Consider the following 22,509-nt stretch of genomic DNA (forward strand, 5'->3'; position numbering starts at 1 on the left):
ACTCTTAGACAACAGGGCATAGGACAAACCTGTGTTGGCCTGAATATAAAGCAAGGCACTTTTTTCAGAATCAAAGTTAGAAAAACAACTACAACACCACACACACGCACACAAAACCAGAATTCTCCAAACGGATCTTTGTCACGGGCCGCTCAAGAGCCTGTGTGGCAGCCGCAGGTAGATGGTGCAGCAGTGGCCTCCCAGGTCGGCAGCACAGTGTGTGTGATGGAACAGGAGACCGGGACGTGCTGCAGAAGCAGCAGCCAGGTTGAGCTACAGAGGGTTGGTTGTAATAAAGGAAACAGTGTGCCTTGCGAAGTACCTACAGCAGGTCTGTGCAAATAGCTACCCCATCCTGACGCAAAGCAGGTACGACCAACTGCACCATCAGTCTTGAACCGTCTGTGCCAGAAAGACAGGATAAGTAATATCCATCTGTGGCTCCTACCAGATGATACCTTAGTTGGGAGTGGCATAGCCAGCTAGGACTTAATTCCTTTTTAATTCTTCAGACTCACCTCTTGCCTAACTTTATGGTTTTGGTTATGCCAAAAAAATAGTTTCAAAACACTCAGGCTTTAATATCCAGTCTGCACTGGTCTTAAGTTCTGTTAAAAACTGCCTCAAAATTACATGTCAGACCATGATTTTATCTGTCACTTCTTCTCAGAAAGAATATGGAAATCTAGACACTGAAACTTAACAGCTCATCACAGAATAACTGTAAGGAATTTCAGATCCCAAGTGTGATAAACACCTTCCATCGTGACTCACCTTTAGCTGGTCCACATGCTAGAATCTCTTTGACAGAGATTCTACCTACTCTGAAGAAAAAAATACCGTACTCTACCTCCACTGAAGAAAAAAATATAGCAGACAGCTTTGGTTTAAGGTTTAATTCTGGCAATGTGACCTCTAAGGTCACGCAGAGCTGGACACTGAAATAGATGTGGTCCCCAGCACCATTCCCTTTTCTCCTTCAAGAAGATAGCTGAATTTCTCCTCTTAAGGAGCAGAGCATATCTAGCCAGATGTAAGGATGCTCAGTTCTGCCTCCATCTGGATATGAGATGCAGGTCAATGCAAAATTAGCACTGACATTGGTGCTGACGTCACTAGCAGTTCTGGTTTTGGTACCAGTGAGGTGCTATCAGCTGATTAAATGTCAGCAGAGGTAACAGTGTCTTAGTGTTGTCCTTGGCACTGATGTCTTTGCTGTTGGTAACTCAAAACCAAATGTCTTTCTCTTCTAAGAGAAGGGTGGCCAGGGAGAGCAAGCTTCAGTACTGGTCTATGGTTCGTGCAGAAGGGTTGAGTATAGGATTAAGAAATGCTCAGATTATTCCCAAAAGCAGCACAGCCGAGTTCATACCAAGTTTGGCACTTTCTGGCCCCTGAGGTTCATCATTTGTAAAAAGGTTTTCACCATCAAACTTCCCCCTCTGCACTGATGCCACACTCCTTGGGGTCATGCAGCCTCTGTCTTTTTCATGCTGTTTTCTGGATAGTGTGAAACAGTTTTGCTCTGGTGACCCGCAAACCAATCTTTACACGGTTTCAAAAATACAAAAAGAATCATGATACGCTACAGCCAAGGGCGTAACGTCTTTCCAGAAGAGACCTGCTGCATATTATGAATGGGGCCACCCTAGTCTAAAAGAGGCCAGCCCCGAGTATTGCAGACTCACGCTGCTCTATGGCGCCTGTCCTGCTGACCAGAGATCTCTCCCGAGCTACCTTTCCACTTAACTATACAGAAATACCAAAGCTGCCTCGGTATCAGCTCTCAGAGATGCTTAGACTTGTTGGCTGTCACTCTCTCTGGTAGAATGTATGCTCTACGTAACAGGAATTACAATAATTGGGAAAATAATCTATGCAAAAAATTGCACATTTCTGGGACAATATTTTTCATCAATGTATGCAAAGAACTTTCCAAAGTACGTAGCAAAGGAGCAACAAATAATAGCTTTTCGAATAACTATTTTGTCTGCAATCGTTCTCTCTTATCACAATCTCTTAATTATGAAACTATTCCAAAATAAGATAGTTCTATGATTTTCAGGTTTTTTCCCAAGTTCGTGTTAGTCTTGCCTTTAAATCTAGTTATTTCCTCACCCTCCCCTGCACCCTGCAGTATCTTTGTAAAACTAATCTTTCCCAGAGGCAAGAAGCCCCATATCTTAGATAATTCAAGGTATCCCTGTCTTTTCCTGCTATCTCTGTTGCTCCTAGGCATTCAGCTGTCTCCTTGTGTAGGATATCAAATTTACTTAGGTTTTGTTTTTTAATCTGCTGTCACATCATACCAGAGGTGAGAAACTGCTTCCTCTGAAGATTAAAGCTCACTCAAGCAAACCTCAGCCTATGCACGCTTTAGAAACATTCCGGTGTCTGAATTAAAATGGAACTTCACAGTATAAGCTTGCTATTTTTCTTAAATACCTTACTCTCTGCGGCCTATGAGGCTGGCAACTGAATTTGGTAAAGTTGTTTAAACAACTAATGAGCAGCAGCCAGGTATTCTTGATTCCACTGTTTTGGCGGTGGGGGTGGTTGGGGCTTTTTTAACATACAATTAGACCTTTATAGAAACCAAAATTGTAAAGAACTAACCATTATTATAGAGTAACTCTTTTCCATACCTAATACTGGGGGGGGGGAGAGAAGAAGGGAGGAGATTACGGGTGATTGTCTAAAAAGCCATGCAATTAGAATTATTATGGAATTATTTTGTTTATCAACCAGTACCATTTAAGAAGCTCAGAAGGATGAGGGAAATAAACCCCCTGTGGATGCAGTGCTAAAAACACTTTTCTGGAAATTGATTTATTTATATTGCACAGGAGCAAATATTAAATGTAATTTGTCCTCTTCTGGGTCCTAAGTCATGTGCATGGATTCTCTGCAAAGAAATTATCTGCAGACTTCCTCACAGGGGTTTTTGGTCGTTTGGTTCCTGTCATAGTAAGAATTTCTCCCCTTGTAAGTAGCCTCTGCTGTACAAAATGAAATACAAGGCCATCTGGGCCCACATTTCTTGTCTTTTGACTGTGACACAGTATATTTTTTGTGAAATCGAAAAGTGACGAAAGTGTGAACCCATCAATATGTGCATGCCCTACCATTTTCTGATACTTTGACAGCTGCCCTTTGAAAAAATAGTTCTCTAAATTGCTGTTAATTGGTAATCTGATAGTATAATAAAATTCCCCCTGTCAAATCACAGGTATTTTCAAGAATCTATTTCTCTCTAGAGTATTAAGTACTACCTCCAAGGTTTTTTTTCTTTTTGAAATGTACTGTCAGGTGCTACTGAGATTAAAACTATGTCAAATCCCTTCTTATCGCGGAACTCCAGTTTCTCCAAGACGTGCAAGATAAAGCCTACCATATGCTACCCTGGTATGTTAGGTGATGAAGAAAGCCTAGAAAGTATGTTCCCTCATTCACACAGCAGCAAAATAAGACTTGAGGAGAAAACACTAAGGAAGATTTATATAGCTTAATTCTTTGGCTCCAGAGAGACACGCTCTGCTAGCTGGTGAGCATACCAAACAGCGTATTTGCAACTCTGCATATACAGCCCAGGGAGATACAGTGCTCCTTTTCAACAGAGTAAGAAGATACAGACATTAATTTATTACTTGCCTGCTGTAATTTAGCAATATAACGCTATTTGAAGGGGACTGAAACTTCTCCTTAGAGTAAACTCTCTGTATGCCTAGCTCTCAGTCGCTGTGCCTGGATTGTGTTGTGCTGTATCTCACTGTCATCTCAGGTTCAGTGTTTATGTGCATTACCATCATAATCTCAGTTGTTGAGATTTGGATTCTCAAACCACACGGGAAAGAAATTTGCTGTGTGAATTAAAGTTCGTGTTTTAGCTTCCAGAAAAATATTATTTTTAATTCACCAAATTGGTTCAAACTAGGAATGACAGAACTTAGGTGTCCACAGTCTAAAATTTTCTCCCCCTTTATTTAAAAATTGCATTATTTCCTTTTACAGTGATTTTGATACCATGTAGTTCTGTTTTTTTTTAAAGAAAAATACAAGACTTTATCTGAATCTGAGATTTTTCCAGTTGATTTTTGCATTGTATTCAAAAAAAAGAGAAATTAGTATTAGAAGGCCAAAGTACGTTTGTGTGTAGATGAATCTGCCAGTGTTGTTCTCCCCACACAACTGTACGTATTGGAGGTGACTGTTACCACTGGGATGGATATCTTCATTCAGTTGGAAAGAGAAAAGTGAAGAAACATGAGCACGTAGCCATCATCTCAAGTTGTTTGTAAAATCATACGTAAAAAACCAAAAAGGTGACGTCCTTTGCCTCAGTGTACGGGGAGGAGTGAAGTGAACTGGGGAAGTGAAGTGCTGGAGAGCACAAGGAGCCTTTTTGCATCCAAGTCTAAAACATGAATGAATATTCTCACAGTGCATGTTATCTGTTTAAAATCTTCTTGCCTTGGAGGTTAGTAGCATAAGGAAAACTTGTTGAACAATGCTAATGCTTTTAGGAAGAAATGTTTAGATCTTTCTTCTAATTTAAAAAAAATGTGGGGGAGGAAAGTTGATCTCTGTTTATAATGTTATCAGAAAAAAAGTACAAAATGCCAAGGAAATTGCAATAAGACAGCTTCTAACACGTGAATGCAAAATGCCACATTAACGAATTATTGACAAGTACTCTATTTTCTTAATTTAGTATTTTTTAATAATAAAGATTTGTCAGGGTCAATAATACCTTTTTGTCTTCAGTAGCTTCAGCTTTCCTTTTACTCTTTTGTAGGTTCTTCTTTTCCCATTTTTTGGCTTTTCTTCAAGATGATTTTTGAAAGTTTTAACCTGCTATTCTGGGACACGGAATCTCAGAGTTTTCGTCCATGTATACAGTTGCTTGCCATAAACATAATTTTGGGGAGGTCTTAAGGTCCTGTGTTTTGCTAAGCAATTACCTCATCTTAAAACTGAGTTTATTTCTTAGTTTCTCCAATACCCTCTCGCTGTTTTAAACATACTAAATACAAGAGTGACCATCTATGCTACTTAAACAGTTAGAATGTTTTTAGCCAACTGTGACCCTTTCCAACTACCATGCTTCCCAACTAATCCCTTAGAGTGGGGCAGAGAGCATTCCCAGCCAGCAGCATGCACGCAGCCTTCCCTGCTTTTGGACTTCTAAGAAGGTTAGCTATGAAATAGCTGCCCTTGGCTCTCATCAGCTCATACCGATAAAGCCTGTGAGTTCTATGCGTGGTTGAGACACTGCCTTGCCGCTTTCATAATGTAATGAACATTTATCATGTGAAACAGGCTTAAAGCTGCACATTCAAAAGCATTAAAATAAACCGTGTCTCTGAGTCTCCAGCCTTTTTTCCTCTTCAGCCTTTCGCTTGTTCTGAGGAATTGCACCTATCCACTCATAAAATAAAACAGCCTTGAAGTTTTATCTAAATCCTGATAGTCATGCTGCAAATTTTTTCTAGAGCCATCGTGTTGAGACTCTACGATGAGCAGTCAAAAGCCAAAACAGGAAAGCAGAAGCCAAGGAACGTGGTTAGGGACGAGTCTGGGACCTGTAGTCAGGGGATGGGGTGAAGGAAGGCACAATGGGTGGCAGCTGAGGTAACTCAGGCGTTTAAATTTACTTCGTAAATTTAATACAGTCTAATAGTGGGTTCATATTAAGGATTAAATGAACATTTTAAATGTTTGCTAGAATTCTGATACAGAACCACCAGTCAGTGGTGGAAAATTTCTTTTCCTTCTAAAGAGCATTCCAACCAAATATAATCCTTCTATGCTTTATTTTTCTGTCTGTAAATTAGAAATAGTAATGCTTTCTTTTAATTAAAGAGGCAGGAGCTAAGTCAATGGAGAGTAATACTGTGTAGTTCTTATCGTTTGTGAGAATTTTGCAGGCACTTATTTTGGAATCGGAATATGTTCCTTTTTTAATGTCTGGTTTTTTTGCAATCTGTCAGGATCTCAGCAGCAAGGACATGAAGAGAGATTTGTACATAGTTGCCCATGTAATTCGAATAGGTACAGTATGATTTATTACTTGAAATATATACAGTTAACAATGTTTTTCCAGTATTTTTGTATGTATTTTTTACTTAACTGACATTACGATGATTTAGCCAGTTAGAAAACTCAGCTATAGGCTGTGCTTATCTGCTGAGATTAATATTCAAACCATATGTAGCTAAGTGTTAAAAGGCTACTGATGACTGTTTAACGGTGATTTATTTTTTTTCTCAGTCTGAAACAAAATATTTGATTAAATGCCACAATTTGGGGAGGAAGGAGGAACTAAAAAGGCTTTTTGTTTAATGTTCCAAAATTTCAGCTGAGGTCTTTTTACTGATGATATATAGATAGTTCACAGGGCGGGACATCAGCGTACCTGGCCGTTCATATCTAGTAAATCAGAGGCTGTTAGACAAATATATAGAGAGAGATCTGGTTTTCACTGCAGGAGGCTGCAGCGCTTCCAAGAACCCGCACCTGGCAGGTGTTCCTTCTATCTCCTGATGCCAAAAAGGAGCAGTAGCAGCAGTACCTGCCTGCTGGAAGCCTACCAAGCTTTGCAGCCCAACGTTTAGCAGTGTCCACGTGCTTCTTTTCAAGTTCTCTTTGGATAGCTCTACACGAGCAGCCAAGGAGAGATTTGGATGCGTAGTACTGAGACCTGACCATACTCAAGGAAAAAAGCCCTTCCTTGCTAATGTTTGACTAGTCACCTGCTACAGAGTGTGTTTCTCTGCCTATCCTTAGGCCAGGCTGGGCTTCATTTATTCTTTTTGAGATCTGCAGTAGCAAGAATGGAAAGCGTTTACGATCAAAGTTGAATTTAGAATGTGTCTTATACGGTGTAGTGCAGTGCTCGAAGTAGTTCATGGACAGCTAGATGAATTTTTAAGCCCAGCAGCATGTTTAAACGAAGTGACTATATGACTTCTGGTATGTGAATTAAATTGCTAGAATCTCCTTTAGATGGAAGGTGTTGGATAGAAAAAAAGCTCTAGTTAAAAAGGATATAATTGGTTACTATCAGTGAGTTAAATGGTTCTAAATTATGACTGTATGTACTTTCACTGAGAAATTAGCAAGTAAATATTTTACCTATGTTAAGCACAACTTATTTCAAATATTTAGACCTAAAACGTTAACAACATACAGTAGGAATAACAGACAGTCTCTTCAGTTGTATTATTCTAAACAACTGAGTAGGGTACTGTCTTTCAGATTTTTCAGGTTTTCAGTTAGCTGAAAAATGGCTAGGTAGTGTTTGCAACGAGAGTGTGTTCAACCCTATTTCCAGCATCCATTACCAGCCACAGATAGCTTTTCTGAAGTACAGGAGGTCTGAACAGCCAGTGAAACCATAGCTCTGTTGTGTTGTCCTGTGAATGACAATATGCCTTCTAAGTCACAAGTGTGTTAGAAGGGTCAGTTTTTCATTATCTAACTTCACTGTGTCATGATATGTCTAAAAGTTAGAATTACACTGTATCACTTGAGATGATAAATGAAGCTTGTGGAAAGATACGCTGTAGTTCAAGCTCAGATTTTTAACCTTGATGCCAGAAGCGCTGGACAAATTATTATACGTAATGTTACAAATTGGCTTAGATTATCATAGTGACTTTTCTGGTCTTGGTTTAGATTATTGTAGTGATTTTTCTGGTCTTGGCATTTTTTACTCTACTAAAAAACTGCTTTAGCGATAGGAAGTTAATCATTGAGCAGCTTCATATCTCAGAATTCTCCTTTATGTGCTCCAAGACAAACATGACAAATGATACAATATATATAATATGTTTCCTTAAATATAGAGTGAAAATTTGTGTAAATGCTGGACTATAATGGAAGGACCACAGTGAATCTGTGTGTGGATACAGAGAGGTGAGCACAAGCCATATTCTTGGCTCATTCAAGAGATGATCTGTAGTCAGCCCAGCTGGATGCAAATACGTGTCATGGGGCTGCAGATCAAAGATGGCCAGACGTGACACTGTTAGCTTTGCCCTTGAGTTTTCTGTTAGCAAAATGAGGTGATGTGCCTTAATCAAAGTACCCCAGTGGGTCAGGTAGGGTGAAATGCACCTCTACATTTGAAAACATACCAGAAGAAAAGAGAGTGGGAGGTATCGAGAAGACTGCAAGCTGTAGCTGAAACGTAGTGTAGCTATGCATGTTCAGAGGAATAATAGAAGAGAATGGCTCCATGTGAATCTCTAATATTTTACATTTCTTTTAATTTTAGGTCGCATGTTGCTAAATGATTCAAAAAAAGGCCCCCCTCATTTACACTATCGCCGCCCCTATGGCTGTGCAGTATTGAGCATCATGGATGTACTTCAGTCAATCTCTGAAATAAAAGAAGAGAAGGATTTTGTTCTCAAAGTTTACACGTGAGTAATTCCTAGAAGGAAAAGAATTAGGAAAAATACTTTGTACATGTTGGGTTATGAGATGCTAAAGAAGTATTAAATACCCAGGGGACTATAAACTGCATTTTTTCCTTTTTCCTTCTCACAAGGTAAACTAGTGCTGTTTGCACTGGTTTTTGCTCCTTTGTTATTCCAGAAGCTCATAGAAACTAATGAATATTATCACAGATGTTTCAGGTATGTGAAATGCTTCAGAAATCATTGAATATGGCCCAAATCTATGTGACATGCAAAGCTGCACTTTTATTAATACAATTTATTTTAAGTCTGCTAAGCTCAAAACCGGAGAAATACGCTGTGTTTCACCTGATGAAGGGAATAGTTACTCATTCCCCATCTCCTGTTCCTTATCAGTCATGGTGACCAACAAAAGCAGTAGAAAACAACTGAAGGCAACCAGTGTGTGACCAAAAATTCAAAACAAGTCAACATTTTTTGAGCAAGAATCTATCTTCACTTATTTGTGATTTTGAACTTTGAACTAACAAATTATTATTATGAAACGTGGTTTCACAGTTGTAATAAAGAGGCCACAGACGAACTGTCTGGAGACTGCAGGGAATATTTAAATCTCCTGTCAGTGAGGATAAATACTGGCAGGATCTGCTTTGCAGATGGGCTGATACACAGCTGTCACTACTTTGCGGTCTGTGGCCACTATTCCAAGTAATAAGATAATTTGGGGGGTTATAGAACTTTTATTCTTTGGGAAGTGTGTTCAGCAGGAGAAAATCCGCCATTCAACTATAAATTAAAAAAATGGCTTTCACCATTCACTGAAAGATTCTTGGATACATCAGAAATCTGAAAGTCCAAAGAAAAATCTGAGTCAACTCTTTCGTTCTTTTTTTGTCAACAGTGATGAAAACCGCAGCAAAAATGTCACGTTATAGGGAAGAAAATGATCTTCTCTTTGTCAATAGACTCTGGATGATCTTGGCATTTTGTCACCATTCAGTTTCAGCTTATCTCAAACCAGTGGGTTTTGGTTATGTAGTGTATGTTAGTACTGGCCTGTAGATTTGTGTTAATATATTGCAAGTGCAACAATGTGAATGTTTACAGCAATGGAACATTCTGAATATCAGATTCCTGATTTGATGCTCTTTTAATGCATCTCTAGCTGCTGCTTCACTGAACGATAGGAGAGAAAAAAAATCCGTAAAATATGAGGCTTCTCCACTTGTCAGTGACAAATAAAGTCATGCAGCCAGTTAGAGCAATCCAAAGTCCTAGTATTATGATAAAAAAAAAATCACAGATAGAGAGCTTTCCTTTTCTTCCTCTTAATCTGAAGTGTTTTGTAAATGTGGATTCTCTTCACGCCACCCGAAGTACCAGCTGTATCTGGGTGAATATTTCAGTAGGTTTCTACCAGCTGTTCTTCACCGCTGCTTCCCCACGCCCTTTGTTGTTAACATCCACGCACAGCCATTGCTGCTTCCCAGGGAGGCCCATGACAGAATTCAACTCTGTAATCAGATGCTTGTAATTTTTTATCACTGCTATTACCCGCTTGAGTTGTTTTAAGTCTTGTACATCATTATTTTATGCTACTGCTGCTTGGAGCGTTCTCTCTAAACCTCCAACAAAACTCTTCAGAAGGGAAGATGGATATATCTAAAGGGCGCCAGCTTATCCCTTTTGCATCTTTAATAGCTGTTGGTCTTCCATGATAGAATGTTTTCACAGGTTTATCTGCTTGCATCTTCTCTTCGCACGTTCTTTTAGCTAACCCAACTTTTCTTGCTTTGTAGACTAAAATTGAAGTGACACATTTTTGTCCTTTGTAAGTTTAAAATTGTACATGAATGCTTAAACAACGCTGCACTCATTTTCTTACCTGCTGCTCTCTGATTATTGTTAAAATGCCTCAGGCCAACCCAAAAACATCATAGAGATGAAATAAGGAGGGAGGTGTATTTGTATTTTTAAATGAGCGGTAAAAAGCATTCTTTTTGTACGCTATCTGGCTAAAGCTAAAGCTTACAGCTGCCACAAATGAGGCAGCCAGCGTACAGCCAGAACAGCCTTTTCACGGGGAGAAGGTGGAAAAAAAAAAATTGAGAGACTGGAGACCTAACAAGGGCTGAAACAAATACATGGTGTTTCACTGGAGACTTCTGCTGGATCGACAAGAGAGAATGCTTATGGAAAGTAAAAAAAAATCAATTTACTTCAGCAGTCTTTCTCAGCTTGCCTTGTTAAAGATTTATGTCTGAAAAATACTTCTTTCTCACAATCCAGATTTTGCTGTTTGTTAATCCCGCAGTCACATTATAATCTTACTAAGAGGATATAGTACCACAGCTCTAGTTATAAGCTCATTATGTAAAAGCATGAAGGTTTACTTTTATAATTCTATTTAATAATATACAGTAAAATATTTTAAAAGTGAGATGGAAACTTAATTCTTTTTTTTCTGAGATCGTTGTTTGATATTTTTGTGTGACTTTTTAATGGAGTTTTTTGCTCATTGGACATTACTCTTTGTGTCAATCTTCCCATTCCCCTAAAAACTCCATGTTATATTCATATTATCTTTTTCAGTTGGTATTTATTTTTGCCCTATTTTCTCTCAGTCCTTTATTTTTCTCCTTTTCCAGCACTAGCTCTTAAAATGCCTTCCTCTTAATGCGGTGTATTGCCTGAATGCCTTTCCCTTTTGATACCGAGCTGTTGCTATTTGCCCAGCTGGACAAGAGCGTACATTGCATTTCTGTCCCCATCTGTTTGACATCAGGGTCTGATGTCGTATGGCAAACATTCCAAATGGTAAATTCACTGTAGAACCAGCCAACCTGATAAGGTGATGGATGGCTCAGGAGAAAATTCGTATTTAAACTAGAAATACATTTTGTAATACATTTGGTATTTAGGCAAGTAAAATATTAACACAATAAAATGCATTACAGGCAAGTGTTTTCAGGCCAGCATTTCCAACTTGGGAGAACATTCTTCTTCTTTGTGTTCAGGAAACGTAAAGTGCAGCTTACATTGGTAGTTGGTACAAAACTAGCTTTAAGCTATCTTTACAATCCATTGATTTTGGGATGACTTTGTTCCAGGTTAATTTGCAGGCATAAGTCATTGGAGGCTGAAGTCTATTTTAACTTGCCCTCCAGAGGCTGGTACAGCAACTAAAAAGTTATCAGAGGTTAGAAATTCTCTATAGTCTCACCTGTGAGGATGGAGGATGATACAGAATTTGTCCTATAGGTTATCTCTCTACTTTAAGGGGAACATTATTTACAGTAGCATGAATGATGTTTAATGTGTTGGCAAGAGAAGAGAAGTAAACAATGTGAAGTTAATTATTTTTTTTTTCCTGACAAGTAAGCTGAGTAATGGTTAAAGTTCTGAGTTAGCACAGAACACCACAATTATTGAAAGGGTTTTTGTACTGTACATTAATGTCTTAGCTCTGTTGTGTTTGGTTTTGAGATTGTTTGGGGGAGTGCAAATGTAGTCAATTTGTCAGTTTGCCATACTGTTAAATTCTGGAAGGTCACTTCAGTGCTGACCTATCTTGAGTTACTGTGTGCACATCTGATCTCTCCTCCCAGAAAGGATGTAGTAGTTACAGAAGGTATGGAGTGGAGCGACTAAAATGTTTAACAGCGTAGAGTCATTTCTTTACAAGAGAAATTGAGGTGGTGGAGAGCTTCAGTTTGAAGAGAGGAAAGGTGGTGGTGGGAAAGGATACAAGCAAGACTTAAAACATCATGGTGGAGGGTAAACTGTTGTTCACAGAATACAACAGTACAAGAATTACGGATGGTTAATGAAATTGGTAGGAGATGACATTAAAAAAACATGGAAGAAAGTACTTTTTTAGGAAGCAGGTAATGATCTTACGGGTTTTATATCCACAGGTTGTTGTGAAGACAGGCAGTACTAGCAGCTCCAAAGGGGGTTAGACAAGTTTATGAACAACAGGTCTGTAAACAGATGAATAGGAAGAGACAAGGATGTACGTTCTAACATCCCTGATGCAACAGCGTCGTGAGCCTGACTGCTCATCTACCCTGCCCAAATAGTATCTCCTATTGCCAGTGTGGGAAGCAATTTTTTTTTAATTATTATTATGTTGGTATGTTCTTACCAATCAGCTGAGGTGTCTGATACCTAAACACACTGCAGTGAAAGGAGAAATGTTGAGATAGGTGGAGCTAAAATTTCAGGTGGCATAATCCCAACCTAACTGCACCAGGAATACAGCCTGATCAGCATTTTAATGAAATTAATGCTTTTGGGTGGCACACTGGGAGGAAGTAACTCTTCATGGTTTTGCTCCATTTTTCCTTTTGTACTGTCTGTACTTCATGTTTAATTTATTCCAAGTTGTCTATGTTCCTTTTGCTTTTACAATAATCAACATTTTGGGGGGGTGGCAGTAAGTGTGCCATAACAGGCTTTGTGGGTTTTCTTGTTATTCTTGGCAGTATACGGTTTTGTAATACTGAAGCTGTAGAAAATTGTCAGCTAGTACTTGTTCTAGATAGCCTTAATTCCTTTTGCCATGCTAGTCCTCAGTTACATAATGCAGCAGACAAAAAAATCCCTACTGGCTTCCCAGTAGCTGGTTCGTATCTTACCCTAGTTTTGCCAACATTATGTGCCCCTGGGGGGGAAACAAAAAAAAAAAAGGCAAAAAATGTTAATATGCTTCAGAGGAAAGTTGTGCAAAGTGACTTATTCATCAAGACTACTGTCTTGCTAGGAGCTGAAGGCTTACGGTCCGTGTTTCTTTTTTTTCTCTTTTTTCATTTTTGTTTGTTTGTTTGGGTTTTTTTAACTTTTAAGAGTAAATAGGACAGAATTTTAATTTAATCATTTAATCCAATTGCACTTCAGGAGAAATAAGATTCACTATTGCTGCTGAGTTAAAAATTGCTGACTTCATGGGAAATCTTTAAGTCTTGCAGTTGCCATTTAAAGCACAATTGAATTTAAAAGACGGCCAGACTTGATCAACATACTGGTGGGTTTTTTTTCTGTTTATTTTATTTTTAACCAATAGCACTTTTTATGGTTAAGGTTCTGGGTTTTTTTCGGTCGGACTATTACACTGGTAAAATTGTCCTTTTGGCTGTGCTTAACGCTAGTGTAAAGTACTACATAACATTTATAGTGTGTCCCTTCATTACGTGATAACAAGCTATAGCAGTAATGGCGCTCTTTCCCTGGTAGGATTCCGTTCAAGCCTAGTGTGTTCAGCAGGTTGGTTGTACAGTTTTACGTATACTACTGCAAGTAAAATCATACGACTTTGATGTTAAGATAAATAGGAATCCTAATTGAGGTTGATAGGGACTCTCTAGTGTAACCTCTTGCTCCAACCAAGGCCAGCTCTGAGATCAGACCGGGCTGCTCAGGGCTTTATCCAGTCGTGGCTCGGTAACCTCCGAGGATGGCGACTGCACAGCCTCTTTGGGCATCCTGTTCCAATCGTGCATGACTGTCCTCGTGGACAGTCTCATTCTCCAGTCTGAACCCCTCTTGTTTGTGTTTATGCCTGTTGCTTTACACCATCTCACTGTGCACCACTGAAGAATCTGGCTGGCTCTTTTGTCTTAACAACGGCTTGTAGGCCTTGCTGTTAATGTTCCCTCTCTTGCCTTGTCTTCTCCAGGCCGAAACAGGTTCCCCAGCCTCTCGTCCTACAGCATGTGTCCCAGCCGTCTGCCCGGCCACAGGACTCTCTTCAATTGTCTGTTTTGTATTAGAGAGACCCAAACTGAGCACAATATTCTAGGTGCAGACTAACAACCACCAAGTAATGTCTTTTCCCAATTGACAGTAGAAACATATAAACAAATACTAGTTAAATATTGATACATTGTGTAAACAGTAATTTACAAAATATAGCTCTGAATATATCTTATCCCTGGAGAAAACAGGATACAGAACAGAACAGAAGTGTGGCACTTCTGACTCAGGTGTCCAAGGTCCAGAAAAAAACAAGAATCAAGGTGTGCTCTTGTTCTGTGCCCTGCTTTGCTGGCTCTTTGCTCACGTGATGATTTTTTTGTGTGTTATTGTTAAAAGGAATCTGTATTTCTCCATAACTGGAAAGGAAACTGAAACATCTGTCTCTGGTGCTCTCAGCTATATCTATCACAATGTAATTTCCAAATGTTGCATTGTCCCTAATTTCTCTCTCCAGAATCTTGCCATCAGAGTAATGAGAATATCTATAGAGCTATAGATATAGTGATTTACAGAGGATTTTTTTTTTTTTAAATGTTGCTCCACTCTAAAAGATTTATACGTAAAGCATGGAATGGAGCAGTGAGGTATTTGTTTTGACTTTCCGCTACACAGTTAGGCAGTATGATTTTATTGGGATGGAACAGCAGCGCGCTGCGGCAGAGAGCGTAGCTCCGTGTCCCCAGGTCCAGCCAGGCACAAGGCTGAGCACGTGTCCCACGTGTGTGCACACACACGCGCACACACACACCCCCCCTGTATACGGACAGCTGGCCACACACATCAACATGGTCAGAAAGTACACACTAATGCAAACACGTGTGGCTCCAAAGGCCTCATCCTATTTTCCTCTCTGGTTTATCAGGATAAAAGCTTATTAGTGGAAGACATACATACATATACGCACTAAAGATCCATCCAGTCCCCAGTTTTAGATGCTCACTTCAGGCACAGACACTCACACCAGACACGCGTACTGACAGCAGCCTATTTACACGACTGGGCCATTTTATACCCTGAAACCTCTATTTCCCTGCAATTCATAGTAAGTCTTGAACAATCCCAAAATGCTCTTCCCCAGCGTCCCGTTGTCACCAAAGGCAGTAAGCCGTTGCAGTCTTTAAGCCATCCAGAGAGCCTTTCTGGCTGACTCGTCTTGAGGGGTTTCACACCTGGACCACATGCCGAGCATCCTCCTGCGGCAGCCCGGGAGGAGCCGGGTCAGGGTGCTGTGTTTTCTCTGATGAGATTGTCGGGCTTCCCCCGCCTGCCGTTGTTCCTCTTCTCCTTCGTGTTCAAGATGATGAGCCTTTAACTGCATAACCTAACGGGAAAGAGATGTCGTCGTTTCGGTCCTAGAATTTTATTGAGGATTTACAGATGGTAACATGACTGAAAAAGAAATATAGCGGTATTTACAAATGCTTATTAAAATTACATATAGGTTAATAAACAATTGTGAAATGCTCCTTCAGATGATATGCATACAGAAGCGTATTTTGTGATTTTATATATTCTTGTCCTACAATTTGCGGGGGGGGGGAAGTTTCATTCTGTAAAATATGTAGGTATGCAAAAGTCTTGTTGTAAATGTCTGAGATACTAAAAACCTCAGGGTTTTATTTAATCTTTCAAATTTCCCTTTTTATTTCTTGTTTCTAACTTTTGTTTTTATTAAGCACAAAAAGTTAATATATGGCAACAATTAATTTCAGCTTAAAATTTTTTTTGTGCACAGAATTCACCTAAAGGTGTCCAGAGCTTCCTTTGTTCTGTCAAAATATGAAGAGTGAAACAATGGCTTCGATGACAGAAAAGTCACCACAGGCTCCCAAGTGTCCATAAAAAGGGGATAACTCTAAGGGAATGTTTTGTTTCCTTCCACTTTTAAAAACAAGGGTTATGTGGGATTTCTCTAGTTCATCAAAACGCCATAACCTTCACGTTATCTCTACAGCAAAGTTGACTTTCCTGTCCTAAGACAGTTCAGCAGAAAGCTTTTAACTTGAAACTTTAACTTTTATTTTAGGTGTAACAACGAAAATGAATGGTGCCAGATCCATGAAAATATTATTCGCAAGTCCAGCACCAAATACACAGCACCCAGCTCAAACTATGGTAAATATTTACTTGTACATTTTTGTCATTATAACAGCTGAAGATATCCCTTAGGGAACTGTTAAGTATTTATAGCAGAGAAATTCAGTGAGATGCGAGATTATGAATTTCTCTACTTGTGACGATTTAAAAGTTTGGCTAGAATTCATTCACGTTCAGTTTACAGGTGAAAATCTGTATTGCAGCTGCCAATTTAATGAAGAATTGGAAAAAAACCCAAACCAACACCACCTGATTGCTTACCTTCTCAGATTCAGCTGCCAATAATACTAATTCAGCATGCTAGATTTCCTTCATCGTTATAGCTGTAGTGTTCTTTTCTCTCAAGAGAGGCCAGCAGTGGAGAGAGCTAGTGGCCTGCTACAGCTCTAGAGTGCCCTGCGAGCCTTCCTTCGTCAGCTCTTACAGTTACCGCCTGTGGCTCTCTGCTCGTGAAGCTGCTGGCCCATGGCGGGCTACGACATGAGCGGCAATCAGCATTGGCAAAACTCCTTTAAAAGTTGGGTTTATTTTTTGTGATATTGGCTTAAGTTACTGTGACCGGACTTGGCTGCACAGGAAGTGAAGAATTTAAGTTTTATTCATCAGAATTTCCCTGAGTAAAACTGTCTTCCTTTTCATCCTGCATTCCCTTCAAAATTGCAGGTATAACACGTATCTAAGCCTTGCTCTCCTGAGGATACCGTGCATCCTTGTCAGCAGAAGCAAAGCCAGAGGTTAAATTTGTCTTAATGTATTTGTCTGGTCAGAAAATTCTGACTGCCCAGAAAATACCTGCAAATTAATTATCAAGAAGACTCTCTGAGATAGTTTCGATGCTAAGTGTTTCATTACATAGTTGAGGAGAAGAACTGTCTTGGCAGAGTTTTTGCCACCTTTTAAATCCATTTTTATTTTCCAAGTTAAGGACAGGTAAATACGGAAAGTAAATCTTTTTTGTGTTATCTTATTACCTCATTTAATGATTTCTGCAGTTCGCTAATTCAGAGATCATTGCTATTCCACGCCAAATGAACCAGCCGATAAGAAGCAGTTCTGCTTAGTTACAGCTAGTGTTGTATTCATTACTGAGTGTATGATTTACTGGCATACTGGTGTCCAAATACTGGTATTGTCTTAATTGCACTTGTTTGCACAGTGAGATATTGTAGTGGAATATGCAGTTCACGCTCCCATAGAGGATACGAAACACAGCAATAAGCACTAAAACAGTTTCCAGGTTTAGAATTTTATTATAAACAAAGCTGGTCTCCTTCCCCACTGTTGCTCCTGTTACAGTTAAGGTCATCCACCACATTTTCCTGAATTCTTTGTAACTTTGAAAACTTGGACTGTTTGCGTTTATTTCCAGTGCTAGGTGTCTGTCTATTTCCAATGTTAGGTCTGCCTAAAACTTTTATTTTTCCCAAGTGTGAGCTTTTTTTGAACAGCAGAAAGGAAGGGAAATAGATAGCTTTTTACCCTTGCCTTTGGCTTTTTAAAATAATTATTTCAAACATTTCATTAAGATGTAGTGCATCTCTGGAATAGGAAGTTGAAACTTGGCAGAGGTGTTGCCCTGGTGGGAGGGACAGTATTGCAGGCTGACATGATTTAAGTGTAAGTAATACAATTTGGGCTTCTCAGAACCCGCTCTTACAGTGAGAAAATGCTGAAATCACGTGTGATTCCCCCCCACCCCCCGAAGAAAATCTCTCTGGTTGGTTCTCTCCCCACCTTCCCAGGTCTTGTGTAAAACTAAACTAGGCCATTAGATCTGCTGCAAGGAATAGAAAAAACCTGGAAGGATAGGCTGGGTAGAAGAGAGGCCTGGAGAGCAGATTTACAAAACGTCTTGGGGAGAGCAAGAAGCTAGGCAGAAGTTTTTTGGGGTGGAATATGTGGGCGGGTGTCACATAAGTAATATATGTAATGCCATGCTGGAAAACTACATATTCTGTTACCTCTAGTGACTGGTTTTTGTACATAATAGACTTATTCAGGTGCTATTTGTTAAGTACAAAGAGGGGATGCTGGGTGTGGGGAGGTCTGAACTTCCATATTTGTTCCAGTCCTTTATGCTGCAATTTTTTGAATTTATTTTTGGTTGGTTGGTTTTAGTAGCAAAAAAGGATATAAAATGAACAACTTTTTCTGTAAGCGGCAGAAATAGCCAAGACTGTTTTCTAATGAACTTGTCTCCTGTGTTCTGTTAAACCTCCTGTAGCACATACACACACAGATGTACGCTCATACGTGGTATTCAAAGGGTTTGAATTTTTGCCATGGTTCTAAAGCCTCTGCTTTCCCCGCGGTGCTTTGCAGCGCTCTTCTGCCTGCTTAGCCGGACAGTTGCAAGTCCATGTTTTGGCAGCTTTTGCGTACATACGTGCTGATTGTCCAGCTGGCCAGTTGTCCTCCTTTATCCTTCATTTTAAGGCTTTATGCTCTTTTTTTCACCCCAACTCCCAGTATTCACAAAACTGAACGCAGTCTTCCTGTTATCTATGTATCTACTCATTTGCCAAATTCGGCTGAAGCCAAACAACAGGCTTGAAAATTATTTCAAGGGAAGAGAGCAGAAACTGGGTGGGAGGTACATGATATTCCTGGTTTCATTCCCCTAGTAACTTGTATAACAAAATGACGACTAAATATTGTTCGCAAAACCAATCTATTAAGCTTAGGAAATGGCAGAACTTTAGATGGCTCACGCAAGACTATGTAAATGAGGCGGTGTTTGTTTTCCTATGGGTTGTTCCAGTGAGTGAACAGAGAGGATAGAAGGAACTATTGACTGACTGTCATTCGTTGACTAAGATAAAGATTGTGGAAAATTATGATGTGAACATAATTCGCGTTGATATGTGAAGCTGGGAATGTGTGCTCAGCAGACGAGACTCAGCTGCCATGGTTGAACTTAATCCTGGTGTTTTCTGGTATTGCAATGCTTGACATTGTGACTTTACCAATATGTTATCCTCATTTTAGGGGCGTAGTATGCTATAAATTAAAAGCAACTAGAGAAAGCAGCTGGATTGAGATTAACTGTGTAATTATGCCTAGTCAAGCTATTCAGTTGATAGACTGAACAAAGGGTCACGTTGGAAGAGCGGGTCGCTGACGTCAGTTTGACCAGTTGGTACTCTTGAAACATGCTGAGGTACTGCAGGGAATTTCATTAAAAACAACGTTCCTGTGTGAAGTATTTAAAGAAACAAGTGGCACACATATGATTTGAGATACTATTTTTTTTCTAGTATTAAGCGTGATTAAAGGCACTTGCAAGATGTTCTGCAGCACTGTGTGATGTGGTAGTTCAGGTAGAGGCGGCGTTGCACGTACGTGTGTTGTAACCAGCTATATATGATGAACAGAAATACTACGAAGTACTTCACTGTAACCTATGACAGCTCTGCTGCTCTCAGAAATTAAGTATTCTGATTTTTAAAAATTAAAATTTTATTTTAATATGATATTATGCTCTCAACTGATTCTGTAAAGTGGTTTTGTTTCTTTCATTTCAGTTTTACATTACTCCAAGGGAGAAAAGAATTCTGTATTTATATATTTGTATTAAATTAACTGGGGAGCAAAGCCTTATTTTACCTGCATGCCCTGTATATACAGACATCTAATTCTTATATCTGAAAAAATGAACATCTTTGGGTTTTTTTTACAGGACTTATAATATCTCTTCAGCTTCTTCGTGGCGACATGGAGCAGATTCGAAGGGAAAACCCCATGATCTTTAACAGAGGAGTTTCTGTTACCAGGAAGCTGGGTTTTCCTGATGTTATCATGCCAGGTAAATGTAACAGCTTTAATCTTAAAATATTGGTCATTTTTTTCCTCATACTCTCCTAGGCAAGCGTCACTGGGATGGGTGCTTGACTTAAAGAAGATTAATATTAGAAGAATCGCCTTATTTATCAGTAAATGGCAATTCCATATTCACGGAGGCGTGCTAAAACACGTTAACCAACAAACATTATAGTAATAGTAGGTGTCAAATTCGCACGTGTAGAAGGTGATCTGGAAAGACTGCTCTGATATTCCCCCCACCTCCCCTGCCAATTAGATATCCCTCAAGCATATCTAGGGAGCATAGAGCTGTTTCTTACAAAATGCATGAAGTTTCTTCTCCCCGATTATCCAAAGCCTGGAAAAAGAGTTTTGCCTTTGCCGCCTTGATTTTTGGAGTTAGCATGATCCTTTTGTAATGGTTGACAATACAGGAGGCTGCAGATCTGGTCTGATTCTCCCGCTGGCCTCAGAGAGCACCTAGTCTGTGCAACAGCTGCCTTGGCTGAGGCATTGCTGTACTTCATTTGCTCCTTACTTCTGGAGCAGCAGCTTGAGATGCTTCATGTTTTGGCACAAGTCGAAGTAGCCCCAGCAGAGCCAAGAGTTCCGGAGGAAACCAGAACCTAGGCAGTCATGCCATCAATAGATATAAAACCTGGCATTATGCTGTCTGGATTTTTACAGAGTAGTAAGAAATGGGCTTACTAATGGTGGTGCATGTATAGCATTTGAAATACTACCTCATTGCTATGCATTATAAACAAGACCAAGGGTGACTTTGCAGACATAGGGAATTTTATGAAAGCATAATGGGCAAAGTATCAGATTTTATTACTCGAAAGACTGCAGTGACACATCAGAATCAAAAGTAGTTGTTGTAGCCTCATTGTGGAGGCTCTTCGGAATGCACAATAAAAATAGGGAGTGGGGGGGAAGAATTTCTGGAGACTAAAGTAAAAAGATTTAGAACAGTATGCGTTTTACTTACTAACGGACTTGAAAATAACAGTAATACAGCAGCAGAGGATGTGGGCTATAAAGGCAATTATAAATTTTTGGACTTAGTGACCTTATAGCAGTTCCAGTCTTAACCCAAAGCAATCAAATAGAGAAAAGACTAAATATTGCATGTTGATTTGCAGGCACAGCTGCTGCAAGGTGATCTGCTGTAATTGAGATCACAGCTGGATGTGTCAGCTAGAATAGCTAGATCACAGCTAGAAAAGTCAACATCAAAAATAACATTTACATACTTGTATAAGTGAACTGATTTTCCTGCAAGGATCACTTTATTCTCCATTTTTATGCATAGAGCTGTCCCTCAGGTGCTTCAGACCCGTGAATTTTAGCTAGCTTAAGGAATAGCTTTGTGGCCTCAGTGTTCCCCCTAATTGTTTTTTCATTTTCTGAGCCCTAGCCTCTTTCAGCAAGCATAGTGGGCCTGTCCTACCCCTGCTTCTGCTGGTTTGGGCAGTGCTTTTGCCCAGGGCTTGAGCAAGCAGGTTAGCAGTTTTGATGTGAAAAGAATTCTCCATCCATTGCAGCTAACTCCAATTTTCAGACTTACTTTCTCTCTAAGAACTCTAGCGAAAACACTGCCTCAGTGCAAAAGATGTCCACCAAGTCATAAGTATATTGTTATGATCTTTGTGATATTGGACGTTTAAGTAAATTAAATCCAGATTCCGCAGCCTATGTCTGCAGCACTCCCGTTGCAAGGCTCCCTGTGCAGGTACAGCCGTGAGCTTCCCAGCCTGCGTCAGCCCATCAGTTTTTCCAGTGGTGTTCTTCAAAAGACCACAGTTGCTTGCTAATCTCGTTTTTGTGGGAACCACAGCTCTCGTTTGAGAAAACACAGGGGTTTTAAAGATGATGATCTATTTAGAATTGGTCTCATATATCTCTCTCTCTATATATATATATGTGCTCAAAATACTGATTGATACAAACAAAGGTGGGAAAGGACCACCATTCTGCTGTTAAGTGCCTCCTGTCTCGCTAGAGGTGCTGGACACCCAGAACTTCTGCCCGATTCACAGGGGGCTACCAGAGGTCTGCATATATAGAGTTTAGATGGCAAGCCTTAGGAATCTGTCTTTGGGGAAAAAAATGGCTCAGATTTGTGGAGAAAGGCAATTTGTAAATGTCTTTAAACACGAGGTAAGAAAAGAAAGGCAGCCGTGGGAGTGGGAACAGACTTTCACTCTAATGATAAATTAGGACATTGCCAGAGTAGAGATGAGATGTGAAGAGAGAGGTAGCCATGAATGGTGCTCTGAACAAAAATTTTCATTATCCTGGGTATTCTCCAGGATAATGAAATCTCTGAAAAATAAGAGAATAAACTAAAATGTAACTTCACTGATGCAGTGAACAGTATTCGTTCTAATTACTTCTCAAATTTTTGGCAATGAAAATATGTTTGACA

At 39.6% G+C, this 22,509-nt stretch overlaps 1 protein-coding gene across 1 annotated transcript in view; it reads left to right on the forward strand.

Annotated features, from left to right (window-relative positions):
* Positions 1 to 22,509, forward strand: part of DOCK3 (dedicator of cytokinesis 3) — a 220,575-nt gene that overhangs the window by 113,445 nt on the left and 84,621 nt on the right. The window contains exons 11-14 of the mRNA XM_054216455.1: positions 5,991 to 6,051; positions 8,279 to 8,426; positions 16,207 to 16,295; positions 19,957 to 20,082. Coding sequence (XP_054072430.1) covers positions 5,991 to 6,051; positions 8,279 to 8,426; positions 16,207 to 16,295; positions 19,957 to 20,082 — 424 coding nt within the window. The remainder of the gene's footprint in view (positions 1 to 5,990; positions 6,052 to 8,278; positions 8,427 to 16,206; positions 16,296 to 19,956; positions 20,083 to 22,509) is intronic.

Source organism: Rissa tridactyla, chromosome 10 (genome assembly GCF_028500815.1).
Source record: "Rissa tridactyla isolate bRisTri1 chromosome 10, bRisTri1.patW.cur.20221130, whole genome shotgun sequence".
In the NCBI taxonomy this organism is placed as follows: Eukaryota; Metazoa; Chordata; class Aves; order Charadriiformes; family Laridae; genus Rissa; species Rissa tridactyla.